The sequence below is a fragment of the Drosophila simulans genome, chromosome 3L, assembly GCF_016746395.2.
Source record: "Drosophila simulans strain w501 chromosome 3L, Prin_Dsim_3.1, whole genome shotgun sequence".
Lineage (NCBI taxonomy): Eukaryota > Metazoa > Arthropoda > Insecta > Diptera > Drosophilidae > Drosophila > Drosophila simulans.
The window spans coordinates 18,911,085-18,933,599 of record NC_052522.2 but is presented as its reverse complement, the minus strand read 5'-3'; the positions used below and the strand labels follow the sequence as shown (position 1 = coordinate 18,933,599).

Here is a 22,515-nt window from a genome sequence, read left to right as displayed (position 1 = left end):
ATATATATTTTCTAACTCACATATGTCTGAAAAGACACAGCTACTTTTAAAAACCTTTTTCCAAAAGAATTGTAATTATAATATGCAATTGCAAGTGTACGTCTTGACTATATTTGAAAAACTAAAAATCTAAATAAGCTTACTGGTCAGAAACACAAATGTTATTAATGTTTTTTTAGTTTAACGTAAAACTTAAAAATGTGGCATTTTAACATAAATATGGAAATAGATCGCTTAATAAAGGTGAGATTTTTATAAAAATAAGGGTTTAAACAATACATTCTTTTGCTGAACCTTGAATATATCTTACTTATTCCATTTTTATGTGAATTTAATTTATATTAGAGTAACTTATTTCCCGTTTAAGATCCAACCCATTTCCCCTACTCCTTTTCCATCTTAGAGGCTTGGTTATAAATTCGACGAGTTTTCTTCGCCTCATCGCTCCTGGTGGCATCCGTGTTGACACCTTCTAAATAAAATCACTTTCGCTCCATATAAAAACGCCATTAAAAATTATGGTTTCCATCCTGGGGAGCCCATTCTCCAAGTGGGAACCGACGTAGATGCTTTTCTAATGGTGCCACATCAAATTTCGCAAATTGCACAAGCAGCACAAATTCAATTGTCGACACTTCGGGCAAGTTTTGCTCAAATATCCATCACAAGAATGTGTATTCCAGCTGCACTTTGCCGGCGACAAATCAAATTTCAATATGGGAGGCGCAAAATAAAAAGAGTTGGCGGAAAATAGAAACACAAATTGAAAGCATTTTGGTGTGATAAAATTTCACCTGACTGACTTTCGCCTGCACTGGTTGCTTGGCCAAGTTTTGGGCACCACGCCCCCACTGCTACTTTTCCCTGATGATTATGTTATTTGCCCAGGAAAATTGCATTTGATGTGCGTTAAGTGACAAAACGGAAATTGCCACCAAGCGGATGCTGGGTTTGTTTGTCTTCTTATGGCACCCCATGCCCTTGGCCCCCTGGACCCTTTCCGTTTTCACCCACTACCCACCCACCACCCACTGTCGCACGTCCATCTAAGCCACCACTTTCTGGCAACCCTTACTCCCTTGTGCCCGCCGTGAAAATCCCATGTAAATGCGGCTCAAGTTGGCCCAAATTTCCCAAATTTATGCGTAGGAGCGTGTGATGTATGGGGCGCAGAAGGCGGAAGACAGAAGAAAGGGGAATGTGGACGCAGGCACTGAAAGAAAAAGTGTGCAAGAATATAGGTAGATTCTTAGGCAATAAGGTAAGCTTTATTCAAACACAAAAAAGTCAAAGTTTACCATCGGTGTCTCATCGTAAGTAATTTACTGAAATACTTACTAATGCTAACTAATGTATAAAATGATTAACTTTAGTATTAATAAAATTAATATTTTAGTATATAATAACTTAATTTTGATGCGGATAAGTCGTCATAAAACTTCAACAAGTGTGTCCGATTTTCTTTGCGTGTAGCTAGGACGAAGGATACTGTGTTATGACCACCCATCCATCATCAGCATCACTCAGTTTTGACATATCATTGAAATCTTATGCCAACGTCGTCATCATCTGTGACGTTTCATTAACCCACCTCCGCCCGTGGGGGTGTTGATGGCATAGGATGCGAACGGAGTGGGAGGAATGTGTTAATATCAACAAGCGAAAACTGTGCGAACGCAATCTACCGATTTCCGCTTAACCAAGCCAAACATTGCATTTTTGATTAGACACCGGCCGACGAGCCCGAGCCCGCAGGCTGGTCAAATCCGAAGAACGAGGATATAGCCACAGCATTCCAAGGGAATCCGAGGGAATCCACCAGGGGGTGGCTTTTGATGTGGTCCAGGGGGTTGACTCATGCGGGATTCGGGTGTGCGGATGGATCGCCGGCTAAGTGGCGAAGTCAGGACGGCGGGCAATTGATTGTAATCCCACTTTTATTGACGCTCAGCAATCACCTCTGTTCGTCATATTTGTTATTCTTTTTATTTGCAGTGCAGAAATGATGATACTGGTTACATAAATGTAGTACAAAAATGGTAACAAATGTTCGTAGATTAAAACGATTTATTTTGAACATTTTCTATCAAAGTCTTATTATACCAAAGATGTGTTAAAGTAAGCATTTGTATATAAACATAATATGAATATGTAGTTCTCAATTTATTTAATAATTTACATTTTATTTCAAGTAAATGGTAAAGTGAAGATTTCTTTCTTTTAGCCCGGCCATTTTAAAAAAATTTGTTAAGAGCTCAGTGAACCCATCAGTTGCAAGCACTTCATGTAAAATATTGGGTTTCTGCATAGAACATCCCATTTATTTCCCCCACGCCTTTCATATTCGTATCCATCAATTTGTTTTCCCAAAACTTTAGCTTCCACAATCGGAATATTATTTTCGCATTATATCGATCCCGAAAACCCAACCCTCGTCTCCATCAATTTGGCCAAAGCATATTACATTCGAATTATAAACTCACATATCATTCTTCGATGAGGGGATGACGATGATTTCTGTCACCTAACGCATAACTTGAAAAGTTTCTCTTGAAAATTATGCAAAAATGTTGAAAATGCTGGATCTGCTCCTTGGGGATATTTTTCAGTTCACTGAATTGTTGTTTGCGCTGCCAGAAAAAGAGATTTTCAGCGGAAAGGGTTGTCATGGCTTTCTTTTCGTGCTATTCCGTGAGTTCCGCCTCTTTGATAACCTGATGGTGATATGACAATCTACTCGAACTCCCACTCCCCCGACTCCCCGCACGTGTCGCAATTCGAATTTAAATAAGTTCGATGAGCAGCAAAGTTCGCAAACAGTTCGGGGATGGCTTCTCCACTACGCCGCTTAATGATGAAATTTCAATAAATGTCATTTGGTCTCGGCAAAGTGTCAACATGGAACATGGCACCTACCTACCGACCGCCTCCACTTCATCCTCTCCATCCTTTTTCAAGGGGTGCAACAGCTGTCAGCGCCGCGCTCAATGCGTTAATAATGACAGTTTTCCCAATATTTCTCCTTTTATTTTTGTTAGTCTAACTGGCCGGGAAATCGACAGAGAATGGAGCACAGGACGCAGGTCTCCTCTGTGCAGTTCTCGCTTTGCCTGTTAAATTTAATTACTTTTCCATTGCTCATACGCACTGTGTGCCCGCGCGAGTCAAAGCAGAGGCCAGTGTTGCGTGACTTTTAGCAGGAATGGGTTCCAAAAATGTCAAACAAACGGCTTTTCAAAGCCAGCGATTGTTGGAATACAAAACTGGAATGTGGAAAAACTAACTGCATCCGCAAAGCTGTAAAATGAACACTAAGACGAATTTATGAAATAAGTTTGAAATGAGTTTCACTTATGTAATTACATATTTTTCTGGTTACATTCACTTAATTCCAAATTCACTTAAATACCTGACTATACTTATATGTCTACCAACTTTTTAATGCCAATCAGTGCACTTATACATTAAATCAGCCCATATTTGAGCTTTGTTGGCATTGTTTTGCCTAAGTAGATAGTGTCATTAGTGGCTTATAATACATTTCAAATGGTATTCTGCAGACTTAAATCTATCTAAGGCGGCAGCACTGCCCAAATGATGCAGAGGGAACTGCAGTGAGTGCCGAGTTCTGATTGAAAATCGTTGAAATTTGCATGTTACACGAAGAAATTGCCAACTGCGTTTGTCACACCCATCCACTGATTGCAAGCGGCGACTATTCGAATCCCAGTTGCCCCGTTCCCGTTGGTCTGGGCCACCATGTCCTCATCATCGCCAATAGTTGGCTGTTTCATAGCCAGTTGGCGGCGTTTGTCACAATGGCATTTAATATTTGGACACTGGCACATCCCAGCGCTGTCCCTTCAGGAAATTGTTGGTCGTGACAAAATATTTGATCAGGTTTTCAGGCACATCCTGTTGGCTATAAACGCCGATTTTGGCTTTAACTTTCGAATTGTACAATGGCAAATGAAAATCTGAGCACATACGTATAAGTAAGTTCCTTAAACATTGAGTTACAGCGTGTACTTAATAATTAAGGTTGTATGAATTAATATAGTCCATATTAAGGAACTAAAAGCGGTATAATACTTGTCACTTCTTATATATAAGGGCTTACAATTTGAGCATATTTTAGTATAACATTTAAAAGTAATTCGTACTTTCCGTAGCTTAGTTTTCACTTACATTTTGGGATTAGCTTTCAATTTCTTGTTTCTTAACACTTAAATTGATTCGAAAGAATCATAACATTATAAGTAATTAGGAGTACTTTTTTCACTTAGAGACTGCTATATCTTCGTTACTATTAAACATTAGGCCTTAATAATGATTCTGGGCCTCTCGTTCCTGTGGAAAATCAAGGGCTATCCACCAAAATCGGACCTTCTACCAACTCCACAACGAGGTATTCAACGTTTTGGAACTGTTTGGGGATCTCACAATACTGATATTTGTATTCTCGCACCTCTCTGGCTAATCCATTTACACGCCGCTCCAATTCAATGAGCCTTTTATCAAACGAAGGTGTCTTCATGCGAAGTCTGGCCTGAGTATTTCGTTCATTACGCACTGCCATCTGCATAAAGGTTTTATTGATACTAAGGATATATTCATATAATGCGAAGTTTACTTGCCATTTTGTTTGCGTACATAATTGGAGCTAACAGTTCGTTTTTTTTATTTATTTGTAAATAAATAGACTTTGAAGAAAAGCCAAGCGTTAAGTTGAGCACGTGTTTCTAAAATTTTCTAACACTACTGCTAGGGCTGCAATCTAGAGTTATCGATAGCTTTTAGCGTTGAGATCGATTTTATTTAAATTTTCTTTTTAGTTAAGGGCCTTCTCCACTTAATCGTAAAAGTTTATTTATTAAGAAAGAGGGATGTTTTAAGGATTTTTAAAAAATAAGGATAACTCAAATTAAGTCGTTAAAATATTCTAATCAGTCAAGCCATAGTTGCTACTTTAATGTATTTTTAAAAGCATTTAGCTTTATTCGACAGCACAAGCCTTAAATTTGGTAGCTATTCAGCATTTAATGCGTCATTGCCCATTATGTGACCAAACTTGGCAACAGATTTCCATAATGGCTATTTCATTGGTCAGTCAGTCGGAGCCAGATCCTGGGGGCATCCGTTATGGTCGTTGGCCATAAACCATTCCGCCTACTCTTCACGTTTTACTTGCGGTTTCTGGGCTTCGAGTTTCGAGAGCCCTACTCTGCGAACTTCCTCTTCCGGCTGTTGAGTCGTGTGTGAAATATTAAAATTCAATTAAAATGGCGTTAATTCCAGCAGCAACGACGAATGAAATGTCCCGTGCCTGCGTCTGTCATAATTGTCAACTCTTGGGAGCCCGATCCGCAGGACGAGCAGCTTGTCCTTTGGCATAATGATGCTCATCAGCGGACAGGTTGCCATCACGTCCGGAAGTCCCTCTGTCCGGCTGTTTTGTGTCCACATCTCAATGGCATCAATGGCCGCCGCTGATTTCCTCTCTCTCCCTCTCTCTCTACCCCTTTTTGTTCAGCTCGCATGCAAATTGCACTTCAGACATCCATTTATCATCAACAACGCATCAGGACCAGAATCGGAATCAGCAGTCAGCCAGGCTCCAGTCGGCGATAATGGTTAATTAATAAATATTTCCCTCGAGCGCCGCCGATTGAGGTACAAAAAAAGGGGATCCTTTTGATATAGAATTGTATGGCATCGGCTTTTGGCCCATTCATTGAAGTTGGTCTAGGCCTTTTGCCCTGTTTTTAGCCGGCGTTGGACTGTTAACCTACTCGTAATAACTGGTCAACTGTTGAGTCTAGACTGGCAGGGGGTTATCTTGAAACGAATAAAAAATTTAAAAAGAAAGGGCGAAACTATTATTGTTATTATGGCAAAAGGTTCGAATGAAATTGATTGAATTTATAGTCTAGTCAATTAGTCTTCAATGCAAGAACTCTATTTATTCTTCAAATAGTTGAAGTGCTTATAGATAGATATAAGTTCCGCAGTCAAACATTTTCCTTCTATATTGAAACTTTAAACCATTTAAGACTCCTGTTGCTCAACTTTTCTCCATCAAATGCAATTTCCACAGAGTTGGGAAGCGTCTTAACCCTTCGCCCGATTTTATCCGGGCTTTAAGGATTTCCCTTGCGAATACCGAATCGCGTTCAATATTAGTTGTATATTGTGTGCTCAAGCAGTCCTTGAAGTGCCTTCCGACTGTTTGATTAGGCATTCCGGCTGCCGAATAAATACCAATAAACGGTGACGTAGAAGGGGGATTCCAGGTGTCAACTGTACACAACAACACCCACTTGAGTCCGTCGGGGGAAGATGGGGGAAGTCCCACCCGACTTGAGTCAATATTTGATGTCGTAGCCGAAAGTTTCAGCAGCAACTAACAACTTTTCGGATGCCTCACCTTTCTTCGCAATTTCGCCGTGTCTGTCTCCTTTGTCGGAGGTCAAGTTATTGGCTGGTGTTTTTTCAATTTTTAAATTTTATTTCCACATAGTTTTTGGAATGGAAGCTGAGTTTCGCAGCAGGACCTCCTGTGGAACGCCTCATTGATTGCCCATTTAGAACCGCAAAATTTAATTTATCTGCCATCAGTTGATGTTCTTGCGGTTTGCCAACACACAGGCGCTGCCCAAATGATATCGAAAGAAGGTTTCCCATATATATAAATATATATACGCATATGTGGTACCTATATGTATATGTATCGAAAGCCCGCCCCAAGTTTGTGGCCCTTTGTTTGGTGTAACCCATGTCAAAAATGTACAACAGTTTGGTTTTTTTTCGCTTGTTGCTGGTTTTCTGATAACATTTGGCTGGGTAGTCATGTGTGATTGTCTGAGTGTGTGTGTGTTTAAGATATCATCTGTCTCTGACGATACCAAGCAGTCCCCAAAGACCCGACTCCGGAAACCCGGAGTCCCGCACTCGCACAGTCCCGGAACCCAGAAACCGAGCCCCAAACCCAACCCCAAACCTCAAACCCCAAACCCCAAACCGAGTCGCTACCCCAGTCCGCAATCGAAGGACGACAGGCACTTCCGTTGGCTGCCATTGCCACCTGCTGTTTGACACCTAAATTCGCTTATTGTTGCCTGCTTTGGATTTACTTTTATGAACTTGTCCGCTCATAGGGGAAATCTATATCTATGCACTCAAAAAAATTAGACCAAGTAAGGTTCTGATTGCATTTAACACTCCTTTAATAGTTGCTATTCGAACAAGAATATGTTCTCATATACAACTAGTCCCCAACAGCCTAGCAAGGAAGCTAGGAACTGCAGCTGTGGTCAATGCTGACCCTCGGACTAGAGTCAAAAGAAGACTCAAGCGACACCACCCTCATGACCTCCCTAACCTGGTTTTGACCTAGAAAGTCTTAGTTTTAAAATTCATTAGAATAATCAAATAAATAATAATTATTATGTTATATCAACTATTATAATTCTCCCTATCATTTTTAGGATTAAAAATCTGTTAGTCTTAAGTAACCAAGACATATTGTAAAATAAAATAATTTAAGCAGATCAAATTAAGTTGCCGCATGGGTAACAGTGCGTTGATCAAATAATAAAAACATCATCGTTCAATAAGAAAAAAAAAAAAAAAAAATACAACTAGTAAATTTCTGACTAAATAACACTAACTAGTTCTGTTTTTCAGCTGATTTAAATGCGTTGCTTAAAATGTAAAAACATAAAATGTAAATAATATTGCTTTTTTTTCCCTAGTGTACTTATGAGCTTGGCTGCTGAAATTTCAACACTTCATTCAATTCGCAATTCGTTTCAACAATTGAAATGCGATTAGCGCCAAGGTGCACACGGGGGAAATGAATGAATGAATTCGGGAGGAGATTCGGATTCGCAAGCTGGAGCAGGAGCTGGAGCGGGTTCTGGGATGGCTACATTTTTGATTTATGTGAAATTGAGTTAAAATCATCCACACATGCACATCCACATCTCCACATGCACACATCCTGCCCCGCAGGCATCCTTGTCGGTCGTCGGTTCTCATTGTAGCGAACGCGTCCTAATCAAGGCTATTCACTTGCCATAAATCAAATTAAATGGCTGTCACATATCGCCGGGCGCCAGTGGGCCTAAAGCCCTTCTCAACCTAATCCTGCTCATTGTCCTGCTCCTCCAGCTCCTGCTCCTGCTCCTCCCCCTCCTCCTGCTGCTTTTGCGGACTCCTCTTCCCGTCACGAGCATTGTAGTTGGCGCTGTCAGCTAAGCATAATTAAAAGCGATGAAAATGGCGAGAAAATCATGGTCCTTGGATCAGGATTTGGATCTCCAGCTCAAGCTAAAAGGAAAACGAAGGCAGAGCCTCTACTAGATACTCGTACTTCTTTTTATTTTTTATATATATACCTTGCAACTTACATTCAATTAGAATGACTAACATTTTAATGGAAACCTCTACAAAATCCTAATATTTGCGATAATTTAGAACAATACGAAGCTAAAAAGTACTACAATACTTAAAAGAGATCATAGTGCTTGGAAAGATTAGGCCATAGTTCCAAGATTCAGCCCTTCTATTACACTGACCTTAGCCAACTTTAGAGCTTAATTTAGAGACCATTTCCCTTGTCCCACTTCAGTCCATCGATCAAGTTCTCTACTCCCCGATTAATTTGCCACCTTGATTAGCATGTCATCCATACTTCGGAATGCAGCAGCTGCAGCATGGAATTTTCACCACTCCCCAGTGGAAATTCCTGAACCCCCTTCCTTTCCCGGGGGCCAAACAGTCGAGTGAAGTGTAGCTAATTTACTGTGCCTGCGATTTTCGCTGCAGCCTGGGAAAAAATCCTTTTGACTTCAAAGAAGAACTGTTGCTTGGAGTGCGTGCTGGGAATGGAAATGGGGGTGTGCGAACGGGAGGTCCTGGGAGATTGTGGGTGGTCCTGGCAGGTCCAACAATGTTGCCAAACACTTCACGTGGTAGGCTCGCTCCTCGGGTCCTTTGACACTGTCAAACGCGCTTTCCTCCCCCCAGCTTTTCCCCCTTGAAGTGCATTTGTTTTTTGGCCTTTGTTTTAATTGGCTTGCGCCCGGGCTTGAAGGAGTCGTGATCCTTTACTCCTTTTTAGCAAACTACGCTCCCCGCGCGCCTCGCTCATTAAACATTTACTCTCGACGCTTTGTCGGCGTGAACTTTGATGTTGACTTTGGTCCCCATGTCCCACAGGTCCAGAGGGCCTCGGAGATAACCACTTGAGATTGCATCCTCCTCTCTGGTTTTGTCTTTTGAAAAATGCATTCTGCCGCAATTTGTGGCTCTCGTTTGGCCCAACATTTCATCCCGATGCCATCAACCCTCTGGTTCCCCTCCGCTGAGCCTGGTCTCCTCCGCAGTTGCATTTCCACGTGGTTGCTGCACCTGGCATCCTTGTGTGCTGCGTGTGTTTCTCGCATTTCCACAAAAATTAACATGCGTTTTATCCGGCAAAGGTGCTTCAGCCGTACTATCTAGCATATACCTGTGCTACCTGGTTGTAAAGCAATGTAATGGGTATGACAGCTTACATGGAGCTGCAATTAGAGCAATTTGTTTTTGCGTTAATATATTCAGGTTGATATATATTACAACATTTATTTTCAAGAGTTCAGCTTGTATTGCCGCCAAAACAAAGTACTTTTCATCGTATATTTCGAGCTCTGGCTTCTAGTATTTAAGTATACAAATTTAGTGCAGTAAGAACGACACAAAACACAATTTAATCTGTCCTCATTATCATCAAATACTGAATCAGCTATTGAGATTTTATATATATCCAGTATGCTTTTGGCCACAAAAAGGTACCATTCAGCCTATAGTGCACTATCGACCACAAAACACTTGGCTAATTCGGGCGAAGACATGGTAAATCGAATAGGCATAGACTGTACCTCTCAATCGGATTTTAAGGCATGGATTTTATCAGCAAGAAAGCAAACCCAAAATACTTAAAACAATTAAAAACCCATTCAAAACAATGTCAATACGAGGTATTTGTCTTATATGCGTAAATTATTATGTTTTAAATATTTCGTTTTTTGTTGCGGTTCCTTAGTTAAGTTGTACTAAAAGTTGACGGTGGGACCGAGTGCGAAACCTTCACATTTCACCACGTGAACAGAGCGCACAAAAGTATGCAACAACTACGCTTGTGCCAATTAATGGAAGAAGCAACTGTACCGTCGAGGGACATACATATGTGGGCAAAACAAAAATCAAACTTAAAACGCACATGTCATAAATCAAAGGGGTTTTGCAAATGGGGGAGATTCGTGAGCCAGGATCCAGGAGCCAGGAACCAGGAATCGAGGAATAGGACTTTGGCAAAACTATGCACAATGCAATTGCTATGAGAAGAGGCCCATTGTCAGGAAGTCGTGTGTGCGCCCAGTGTGGCAATTCACTTAGGACTCCAACTCCACATCCAGCTGCATACCTCACTTGGCATCGTTTACGAAGCCATTCAGTAAGCGACTACCTGTATTTATGGCCTGTGCGTCCATGTGCCCAGTGTTGTTGCGAATCTAGGCAGTTTAGTACACACAGGCGACACTTTTTGGGGACATTCCTCTATTCTGAGGAATAAGTAACTCTTTTTCCACCATGAATGTGATTACAGGGCTACTATAAGTAGATCTGTAGGTCGAAATAACAGCAACCTCAAAAGCTATGATATTATATTAAGAACTCCAGAAGAGAAATATCTTACAAATATGAAATTCCATTAATGTATTCAAGAAGATTAATAGATTATTATTATCTTATGGCTATAAATACAATGAAAATATGATAATATGATATGAAAGTGCGGTACAATATCGTTTTTCATTCACTTGATAGAATATCGAGTACCTTAACCCATTTCACGTGGAAAGTACCTTTCACAACACTGCCTGGGCCACGGCTTTTATCTGCCAGCGGTAGTTACATTCCATTCATAAATATTTTTCATTCACTTACTCGCCGCCCCCTCATTTAACCCACAAACCATTTTTTGTTGCATTTTGCTTTCGCCGCAGCTGCATTTGTTATTGTTGTGAGGCCGCGACTCGTTTTAAGCGTTCTATATGTATGGCTTTGAGTTTGAGTTGCAGCTTGAGTTTGAGTTAGAGTTCGAGTTTGGAGCTTGGGGTTGGGGTTGAGGAAGTATCTATGAGGCAGCCATTGTTGGGCATATGTTTGTCGCTGGCCTTTGATCTTTTGCCAAAGTGAAAGCGATTGCATCTTGCGGATAGTCGAGCTCCACTCCAAGCCGCCTCTGCCAAAGTTAATTGCAAAAAACAGGCTGCGGATAGCGTAGGCCTCGGCTTGCCTTCTAATTAAAAGTATATGCCGGGCTGTATGCATTTTTTTATGCATATTTTTCGGGCCTGGCAGGTGCAATTAAAACAGACATCAGGCTTTGAGAGTTTTTGCAAATTGTGTATATTCTCGTACATTCAAGACTAATTAGAACTTAGAACCATCCAAGCGAGAGTTCAAATTGAAGGGCAGCTCGAGAAAATATTTCATGGATCAGCCTAAAAGTTCTGAGGTTAGTGCACAGTGAACTCTCGCATAAAAGTGACAGCTTTAATCTTTTTCTTATAGAAATTAAAATCAGCAAGGATTAAATCTGATTTATAATCCAAGTTAAATTAATCGTGCTTCAATCTTTCTATTTACTAATTCAACGCATTAAGATAGGCAACAGTTTAGCAGCCTATTTGAAAAGTCGCCTGTGGTTAAGGTAATAAAATGCTTTATTGCTTCCTCAAAGCTAAAGAATATGCTAGGCCAAGTTAGAAAACAACTAGGACAAAGCGGAAACACTTTCCGGCCACCACATGCTTGCTTAATCATTCATGCAAACCTTATAAATTTTCATTAAAGTTTGATACAGAATCTGCTGCGCCCAAGCAGATGTTCCTCCCCAAACTCGGCCTCCAGCTCTCAAGGACCGGGTTCGGTTCCGACCGGCGCACTGTTGTCAGTCAGTGATTATGTAAATATTTCAACACAAATTAAAATCAAAATTAAAATTACAAAAAGCTGCCGCAGGCAACACATGTCTGTTGGGTAGCGGATGGAAGCTCCGTCTATTTTGACGCTTTTTTGGATTAAACGTTAAGTGTTGGAGGAGGATAAAGTTGAAACTTAACAAAAAAGTATTACAGTTTCCAATTTATTTGAGATCCCAAATTATTTCACAATACTTTAAGTAGTTTTATTATTGCAATTTTAACTTTTAAGGTATTATTATTGATTTAAGTATTGCAAAAAAAGAAAAAGGCCACTCAGGGATTTTACCGTTTATTGTTACTTATGATTTGTAATGTTTATTTTTTAAGAATTTAATAAAAAAAAATTTTAAACTTTTCTCCTTCATGATTAGTACTGTATATCTTAAGTTTTATCCGCAACTTTGAATATCCAGAGAACAGCATGCCCGTTTTTCGCAGTGTAGATGTGTTTTCAGGCCGTATGTTTCCTGGTGCTCTATGTGTTTGCGTATTTGCTGCTTGTGTGATGCAAATTTTCGTGCGCCTGCTGTCAGGTTTTTGCCGCTGGCGCTTCGGCGTTTTGTCGCTGCTGGCCGCTTCATTGAATTTTTGCACATGCCGGAGAAAAGTGTTAAAAAACAAGCGGTGTGGCGGCAGAGGGAAACTGCATCCACGGTGGCTGCAACAAAGCGCGTTGTCGCCCACTTTTGCCATTCGCTGATTTATAGCTTTTCCTCCAGCTGCAGCCTTTTCCGCAGCGCCCGGAAAAACGCCCCGAAAGTGTGCTACGCCTTTCCGCGTTTCCCACTATAAATCAAAAGCAACAACGAATGGGCGCTGTTGTTGCTGTGTCGCTTGGCTTTTGTCGGATGGCCACTGTGTTTAATCATTAACGCTTTTCCATTTTTATTTTCGTCTTCCGCTCACTCTGCGATCCATTTTTATTGTTATTAATTAATCAGTGGAAATTGCAGCAAATAGCAAAAAAGTTAAGGGTTTTTGGCCAGCCCAGTGCTGCGTGGAAATCGGTTCAACAACTTTTCGTATGCACTGTATATGCGGCTGGTCTAAGGTCGTAAATTATGGTTTATCCAGGAGCTCTATCGCCGGCGTTATAAAAAAGCTGACAAATTTCCCGAAAATGCTAATAATTTGTTAAATAGATAAATAATCCAACGGAATAACTGTTTGCACTTTTTATTCGATATCATGGCAAAAATGAATTAATCCTTAAATTATCCTGCTGGCTATTGTATTTTACCCCAAATGGCCAACGGTGCAAGGACACAAATGTGATTACATTGTCATTTAAGAATTCAATAATTCCAGCTATTTGTTACGTACATGTCAGCTGAACTCATATAATTGCATTTACAAATTCATTTTCACTTGATGTGAAAAAATTGCGTTCATTTGTGAGAGCGACATTGAAAGCCCAAAAGTAAACACTCATTCAACTGCCAGTTGACAGATAACCAAGCCAAACAAACACTCGTGCACACAGTGTCGCATTTATTGTTTGTAATATTTATAATTTTAATTAAATAACACATCATAGATTTTGATTAAAACAGGCGACTGATAGCTCACTTGGCAGCTGTGAGATTGAGAGGAGGAGGAAATGGCTGAGTGACTGACTGAATGACTGAGTGAGTGTGGATCATCAGTTTCAATTTGGTTCCTGCGACAATCAAGCATTTCCTTTTGCACTTGGAGAAATGCACCTTTTTATTTAAGCAATTATATAAATGATTGTTTTTGGAGCATTGTGCTTAAATGTTATTTAAATTTCTAACAAAAGGGGGCAGATTATCTCAAGAACTCATTTTGCATATTGTTTCATACATATTTTTTTTGAGTGCCTACTGAATAAAGTAATGTGGCATTACGCCCACTTTGCCATTGGGGTCACTTCTATTTGACAAATGTCAAATGGCATTTAGCGGCATTTGCACAAATCATTACGATTAACAAATGAGTGCGGCTTCCACGAAAATTGCTTCCAAGTGGGAGCTGGCAGCACTTCCACCAGCATGATGGCTTAAGTCAGTTCCCGCTGATTCACCGCCCAGAGACTCGATTGTTTACCCTACGCCATGGAAATGAAAACACCAATGAAATGTCTTGCGGGCTGTTTTCAATTCGCTTTCGAGCGCCTCATAAAATTGGCGAATTGAGTGCCGCCCCCGTTGCGAATCAGACAGATATAGTGTACATGGCTCTCAAACTAATTGCCCAGCACGCGTGCCATAATTTCTGGACGCTGTTTTTTGGGGCTCGCGGGTAAACAACTGCTCTCGACCAACTCTTTTGTTTTGGCCATAAACTATCGCTCGGCAAAACAGCGTTCTTGAGCTCCCAGCTCCGCGGAGACCTCTTAGACATTCAGTTGGCCCGAAAATCCACCTACCCCATCAGCCATCATAAAATTTCTAATTGCAACGAAAACACATTTCGAATTTCAATGCACTGCAGGTGTCCGAAAACAAACCACCAAGTGTGTATCAATGGAATTAATTGTTATGAAAATATTGTGTCGGTGTCGATTGATCAATTGGGTGGGCGGGAAAAGTGGGCGCTCGGTCGGCATGGCGTAAATAAATTTTGGGGGCATGAGTCACAGATTTAGTGGGGCTTATGCTATGTGTAGGTAAGGTAAATATATAAATAATACTATTAGTTAATACTTTGTTGTTAGTTCTCTAACATTAAAATTAATTTTTAAAAATAGTTTTTATGGGTTAAAAAATAAGTGATAGTTTGCTTTGTTTAATGTAATTAATTTTAATTATCTAGATAACACAACATTCATAATTTGCTTAGTTTAAACGCAATTTTTTTGTTTTTTGATATGAGGGTATCTTGAACACCCTGCCTTTTTTGCTTGAACTTTCCTTTTTTTTCACAATATCCTTTATTATTCCCTTGCTAAGAATAAATCCTTTATTAGTTTTGACTGCCAAAAATATGAAATATTTTCTTGTCCAACTTGTGGTTTTAATGTTTTTAATGCATTTCAGTGCATATTGCCATTCAATTTTGCTGTGCTTCTCACATTTATGATTCCTTTAATTAATGAATTGTTCTTTTATCATTGTTTATTAGTTTAATAGCTATTTATTTGTGAATCAAGCCTTTATTTTTCCATCTTCACCTAGGATTTTCTCCTTATCAGTCCATCTTTAATTGAATTCATTTTACTTGAACACTGTCAATGAAGAACCACACTTTACATCCTGATTGTGCCCCCTTTCGACTTCAAGTCCCAACTCCTTAATCCTTGCGATTGACTAAGACCGAAATGCAGCTCAGCATTTGTCAATGCAACTGCAACGACACACAATACAATGGAAACAGATATAGCAGCAATAATTCGACCCATCAGGTAACTCCTCCATTTGGCCACTTGGGCTTTTTGCCTGACCGCATTCAGTTGGTGGAGACACCGGCCGGCAGTTCTTGGCCCTGCTGCTGCCATTACCAATACAGCCATATACTACATCGGCACGGTGGGTGCTTCTGGCCCCCTCCCCTCTCGAGGACTAACCCCCTTCTGGGCTGTTAGCCAGGCTTTTGTTTTTGTGTACTTGAGAGAGCCACAATTTGTGTGAGAGGATCATGCGCGCTAGCCGTTTCATGTCCATTATCCTAGATGAAGGCCCATGTTCACAAACGTATTTCGATTTCAAACACAATCGATTGTTGGGCGAAATATCAGAATATCGTAATTTTTGATATTTCCGTTAAGTTGGCGAATAACCAATATTGGTTACATTTAAAATTATTTCTTTTGAGACAATAAATATGTTTAAAGGAACAAAAATGTTAGTTTAGCCTATTTAAATATTATTGTAGCACAATAAAAGTAAATAAAAAGACAAATACTGTCTTAAAACCATTGAATCATATTTAGTTCAATGAATCCGGTTTAAATAATTCAAATTTGTAAATGGCAAATTATTATGAAAAGCTCTGATACAAACGATAAATGGAGTTAAAGTCATTTCGTTACCGATCAATTTTTCCATTGATAGGCTTTTAATTTTTTTTAGGTTTTTACCCTTGCAGAGGGTATATGGAAATCATATGGAAGTTTGCAACGCAGTGATGCAGAAATTTGTGACTATATAAAATATATAGATCACCCTATATGTAATCAGGGTGAACAGCTGAGTCGTTGTAGCCATGTCAGTCTGTACTTCTGTCAGTCCGTCCATTCTCACATAAAGTAGTCTCTCAGTTTTAAAGCTTCCCGAAAAGTCTTCTACCAATTGCAATTTTATCTAAATTAAAATTTTGTGTTTCTTAAATAGCGAAATGAAATAGTTTTAGTAGCTAATTTATAGTTTCAATTCTCTATAAAAATCGATACTCTTTCTAAGAAGTGAAACAAATTTTGTAAGCAAAAAAATCGATTTATTTTCCAATTTCTTGTACACGTTTTAATTTATATAGTGATTTATTCGGTTTTAATATAATTTCTTTTGGAAAAGCGACCCTTAACAAGCAACCGAAAAGCTTTGCGATCCTTAACCCTTAAATGGGCGTCCGAAATGAAGTTCGTTTCTGGCATATAGCTGGGTATATATTTTGAATTGATTGTAAATCCATTTGCATAATACCGCGTATTCTAAACAACAATTTCCAAAATAAGATATTAGTGAGTTCTATACAATTTCTTAACAGTAATACTCACCATTTTCAACGGACATTGTAGAGGAAAATTGGCGGTTTCGCGAAGCTGCTTAGTAACCATTCTAAATATAAAATGTTTTTCAACACTTGACAGCATCTGACAATAGTCTAGATGTAACGAAGTAAAATTCGTCACGTATGAGCCTCTTTTTAATGTCAAAATGTAAATGCCCTTCATGTCCTCAACATCTTGGGTCAATATGAACTCTGCATTTATTGAACCAGTGCGGTGGGTTTCATTTAAAAAGCAGCTTACGTTTTTCACCAATTCTGGCATATAATTGAGGCATTCAATTTTCGTCATATAAACTTCTTTCTATACGTTAATATAATGTATATAATGATATGTTAATGTTGTAGCACTTATTTGATTTCATACTACTGACCTCTCCACGAACACTGCTCAAAAATACGATCCCCAGAATCAGGTTAACCAAAGTAAAAAGCTTTTCGACGTTCATACTAGTGGATAACTAATTGACGACTAAAATCTAGCTCATTTTTAACGCATGTATGTGTGTATACTTTAAAATAAATGTTGTTTTAATGTGCTCAATTACTGTATTACCTAAGTTGTAATCGCTTATTTTTGTTGATTGAACATCATATCACATCGGTAATTTACTTGGACTTTTCATGTTGGAGATGCGCAATTTACTAATCGTATGAAAATGTTTACATGTGTATTAAATCCAAACATATAATTTATATTTACATAGTTATGATTATATTTAATTAATTAATACGGATTAGAGTGGGAGATCAGAATAAAATTTGCACAAATATGAAGCATTAGAATCTGCTTAATATCAGCCTTCTATATGAATATATGTATAGAAACACAGTAATAATATTTTATATTATAATGATATAAATTCTTAAAAAAGAAAAACAGTTTTAAGATGAGTGAAACATATATTTGATGATTTAGCTAGAACTTGTACGTTTTCTTTATTTTACTACCTCTGAGAGGTCACTTTTACCGAGTATAATTTCTCTCAAAGTGCAAAGGGTAGATACTGACTAAATTTAAAATTAAGGACGATTTCAAAATATTTTGGATAATTGGTGCGAATTTTCTTTTTACTTATTTTTATTGGTTTACGGTATTGGACTTTCTTCCAGTCTAGCATACAATAGCATCCAGCATATTTTCGTGAAAAACATTGCATACATTTAAAGCTCTAATATATTGTATTATGACGTATGTATTTATTTTATCGAAACTTGTTTCAAAAAATTAACGTGTTTGGTGGCAACGTTACGTTACGTGATTCCGGGCAGGCCTTACGTTTCACGTAGCTGTTCCGTTTGCCAAATCGTTTCGCGAGCTTTTTGGACCGGCGCATTAGTAATTCCATCTCTCTCTTTTTCCTCCCCCGCATTTCTTAATCGCTCTCTCAGCGAATTTTGCAAAACAACGGCCGGCCGTTTGGAAAAGTCGGAAGAAAGTCAGTTGGCAAGTGGAAATCACCGGAAAAACTACACAGCGCGGCAGTAGGAAAATCGTGAAAATCGCAGAAGCTACACCGCAGACGGGAAATAAAAAAAGCCAAAGAGCAGCCGCGAAAGGCAGCGCAGTCGACGTTGGCAGCGCCGTGGGCTGATAACAATAGTTAATAACAATAACAAAGCGGAATAAAAACAAAAGAGCGAAGCACATGAAAAGATAATAAGTAAGAACCGAAACAAACAAAAAATCGCGCGTTTAATTAACGGACATACGACGTGAGCAGCGCGGTCGACGCCGCAGTCGCAGTTGGCGTCGCAGTCGCCGTCGCGCATTGGTGTGTGTTTGTGTGAGTGTGTTCGTGTGAGTATCTGTGTGAGCTGGAGATATAAAACTGCAATTGATTGCAATTTCGGCGGCATTTGCAAAATAGCAAGCCGGCGAAGAACACAAAACCGAGAAATCGAGAGATAAGCAAACAAAATATACAAACAAATACAACAAAATTAATAATAAACTCAAACTCAAAAACACAACAAATATAAAAACAGCACAACAAAAACACAGCCAAACGGTAAAGATACGAAAAAGCTAACTCATTTGTGTATCTAAAATATTAACAAAAAGCAATCGAAAAATGAAAAGAGTACATCTTGCATTTGTGTGAGCGCAGCTGTTGATGAAAGTGAAGGAAAATCATTCACATTTTCTACGGGAAAATGGGAAAAACAACAACAGCCACACACTCACACAGCTGCAAAAGGAAAGAGAGCACAGAGAGCTAAACTCAGACGACGCCAAGTTCTTTTTTTCCGCTTTTCCGTTGTTTGCATTTTATTTTTGTTTTCTGTTGTGTTTTTCGCACACAGGGAGGAAAACTCAGCCACTTATAAGTTAAAATTTTGAGTGTACACATCTTGTTTCAGTCGTCGTAGTTTAAGAACATAAACTTTTTAAACACATAAAAAATAAATATGTTGACGTAGCTTTAAAGGACTAAATACTCTTTATTTTGCGTTTTTGTGTTTAGCTTATAGCAAAATATATCTAACTTTACAATAGTTTATATTTCCAACAACGCTTAAAACCGACCTTTTTAAACTTGTTGATTTCCAGACAATTTTTGTTAAAGTTCCTATTCGAATTTATTTCCTTTTTCTTATTACAATTATAAGAAGACAAGAGTCTGAGTATTTGTCACTTTCCACCGAGCGGAAATTTTGTTTTCATTTTCTTATTAAAGTTTATTCAAGTTCATTAAGAAACACAGACAGTATTTTTTTTAATTGAAGGCAAAATTTTAGCGAATTCCCTTAAATATAGTTTATGACAAATATTTTCCATTTGTTGAATAAAGTTAATATGCAATGAGATTGTTGAAAAGGTATATCTGAGCTATCGTAATTTAAACATGTTGATCCAAGAAAGGTCTATTTTTTTCGCAGTGTACATTTACGAGTCGAGTTTACAAGCCAGACAGCGCTGTTGCTTTTGCTGCTGTTTTGTGCGAGAGTATCTCATAGCTAGCTGCAAAAAGTATCTAGATACTTTTGGCGAGTTTCCTACTCTTTTATCCGGCTGTCTGTTTATTGAGACGCTTCTTCAAGTTTTTTCCCCACATCAGTGCATTCTTTAATTTCATACATTTTAAATAGTAGCAGTTTCAGCTGTTTCAAAATATTTATAAATATTTCCTTGCATTCGCATGTTGGCCGGCAGTCAAAGTAACACTCAACTTCAACTTCTGTCTGCGCTCTCTAATTGAGTTAGTCTGGCATTTCAATGGGAGCAGCAAGCACACGCACCGCTTCTGGTCGAAAGGGGCGGAATGGTATTAGCAGGAAAAGGGGGCGGGGCCGGGCTCCAGACTCAGCGGGTGGGAAATCCGGGGGGTGGCTCCTGCAGGGGTCACAGCCTAACCCGTGTGTTAAATTATGCAAAACGCTAAGGGAATGTCGGAGCAATAAGTGCAGAAATGTTTACATACTCTTAACGAAGAATATTATTCATATTTGCATTTGGGTTCAAATAAGTGGAAACTTTGGTCCTTTTTGGTTAATTTTGAGTGCATAATTTAAATTATTTTCCCAAATAATAATTAATTTTTGTTTCTTGTTATTTCTAATTATGCAATATTTTTTTAGTTCGATTAAACCCAATCTTATTATTTGAATAATAATAATCCCTCTACTTCCTTCTGATTGAGAATATTAAATATTTCACAGAAAATATCTCTATTTCATTAATGCAAATGGCTTTTGAACTATTCCGCACACCCACTGGTATCTCATTTATATCTTCGCAAAGCACATTCATAAAAAAGGAACCTACAATTTCGCTCCAAACAACTTTTTTATCATAGCCCGGCTTACACGAACGAACACATATATTTTTGGGTATTTTAAAGGGTTAACACACGCTTTACGACTGCCAAACTTTTCCACGTTGGCTTTTTGTGCCGGTCCTTTTATTTTGTGAAAATGTTTGGCATTTTTTGTATTAAATTGTCAGTGAAACGAGCGTTGGACCGTTTCCGTGGGGCATGGCAACAATTCAAAACGTGAACTGCCACTAAAACATGCCAAAAATCTGCGCATTTAAAATATTTGCCCCAGAGCCCATTGAGATCCAGCCAAGCGATGGATGGGCGGTAAAAGGGGAGAAGGGGGAAAAATGCAGGCATTTTCCTGCGATTTGATTTAGTTGTTGTTGGCCGGGTTACACCTTTTCACTCACACCTGTCGGCTGTGTTTTTCTATTTTCATTTTTTTTTACAGCAAACTACACGTCTGCGTTTTGGTCCTTGCCCCCTGCAAGTCCTTTGTTTTCCATTTAATAGCTGTTTTAGCCACTTGCACGTGATCAACAATTAATTGGCAATATCTTTTTCAGGTTCGTCGAATCAAGCGGATCTCTCCAGCCAAAATAATCAGCAATCTGATGTAGCGCAAAAGCCCATATATAATATACGAAAATGCAACCATTCCGTTCCGCGCCGTGCTAATGCAAACGTATACGATCCGAAACCGATAAATATAGAAATACAATAAACCCAAGTGAAATTGCAATTTTACAGGCCAATAAAAACAAAATATACCAATTACACTGCCCAAGTGAACATCAAAGGAAATAATTTTGGAGGTGAGTTATAACAAGCAATTAAATAATTATGTGTCTATTATAAGGCATATAAATATAAAATATAAAATAAGAGATTGCAAAGCTATTTCTTCTAATAGAACTAAAAATATAATTGCACTATGATTACATTCTATAGAGCTGCTATAGAGAAATGTATGTTGGAAAAACCCGAAAGATTGCAAATCTTATGAACGATAATGTTTTTCCACCCACACAAGACCGTACTTCTTGTTCCATCAAGTATTTCGAGCACAACTCTGCTTCACAGCTTGGTGTTGTTATTTTCATATGTTGATTGCCTATAGCTTTTCCTGGACTTCTGTTTATCGACTTCAATTTGCTCTCAAACACCGGACCCAAAACTCAATTGGAAATGCAGGAAAAGCCAGGAAAATGGACTCGCACACAGAGAGAGAGGGCGCGAGGGAAAAGCCTAGACGAAGGGGACTGGGAATTCGGGGGATCGGGGGGAACAGGGCATAATCCAGAAAACACCATTCAAGGGCAACTTTCACCAGCTTGCTGGATGCTGGCCGAGGAGCGAATGGGGAGGGGTGAGAGGTCAAACCACCCGGTGGCAACTGCCCATCCATCGCTTAACGTCCTCGTCTGCCATTTTCATTTCGAGCAGGGAAAACTCTGCCGCAGTGGTCGGCCGCATTGGCAGTTTTTGGGTCTCCACAGACATCGGACATACATCACAAGCCCAAGTTCAAATTTCCTACTTCCTCTTTTCCGCCTCATCCCCTCCCCCCGATCAGGACCTTCCCCCCCACTCACCATCTTTGCCTCTTGCCTTTTTTATGAGTGGCAAAATTGTTGTTATTTCTGCCGAGTTTTCCACCCAAAAAAAAGGAAATCGGGAAAACGGCTAGAAAGTGTACAGAGGGAAAAAACGTTGTCTCGAGTTCCAAATAATTTAAAATATTGCATTTTAAATTATATTTAATAAGCTCTAAATTAATAAATTTTAGAAAATTCTGATCGTGTCATAATGTTGTTTATATGTTTATGAATATTAAGTTTACTTAGGTACTTATTGTCTCTAAAGCAAACAAAAACCATAACGATAAACTGGCTCTATTTCTAAAAAACTGAGATATTTTAGATGTTTTTAAACCTTACATTTCCGTGTAAGCGAAAGAAGGAAATTTTTGAAAAATGCCTGCCAGCAGAAGAATAAGCAGCAGCAGCAGGCGGAGGAGCAGAAGACGG

The 22,515-nt window shown here is 39.0% G+C and overlaps 2 protein-coding genes across 2 annotated transcripts in view; one reads left to right on the top strand and one right to left on the bottom strand.

The window, feature by feature from the left end:
• Positions 1–16,459: 16,459 nt before the first annotated feature.
• LOC6738654 lies at positions 16,460–17,260 on the bottom strand. The gene is made up of 3 exons (XM_002085420.3): positions 17,096–17,260; positions 16,711–17,025; positions 16,460–16,644 (listed from the first exon to the last, which is right to left on the bottom strand). The coding sequence occupies exons 1-3, from the start codon at positions 17,168–17,170 to the stop codon at positions 16,474–16,476; spliced, it is 561 nt and encodes a 186-aa protein (XP_002085456.1). The 5' UTR covers positions 17,171–17,260; the 3' UTR covers positions 16,460–16,473.
• An 870-nt stretch (positions 17,261–18,130) lies between these two features.
• The window catches only part of LOC27206210 (frizzled-2), an 89,812-nt gene continuing 85,427 nt past the window's right edge, over positions 18,131–22,515 (top strand). Inside the window, exons 1-2 of the mRNA XM_039294217.2 lie at positions 18,131–18,733; positions 21,052–21,300. The gene's annotated coding sequence lies outside the window, so the exon portion shown is untranslated. The remainder of the gene's footprint in view (positions 18,734–21,051; positions 21,301–22,515) is intronic.

Excerpts from the sequence above, each read along its gene's own strand:
- LOC6738654 (XM_002085420.3), bottom strand. The coding sequence starts at position 17,170 with ATGAACGTCGAAAAGCTTTTTACTTTGGTTAACCTGATTCTGGGGATC. Across the intron at positions 17,026-17,095 it reads TGAGCAGTGTTCGTGGAGAG|AAAGAAGTTTATATGACGAA; the intron begins GTCAGTAGTATG and ends ATTAACGTATAG. Across the intron at positions 16,645-16,710 it reads TACAATGTCCGTTGAAAATG|AATACGCGGTATTATGCAAA; the intron begins GTGAGTATTACT and ends ATTGTTGTTTAG.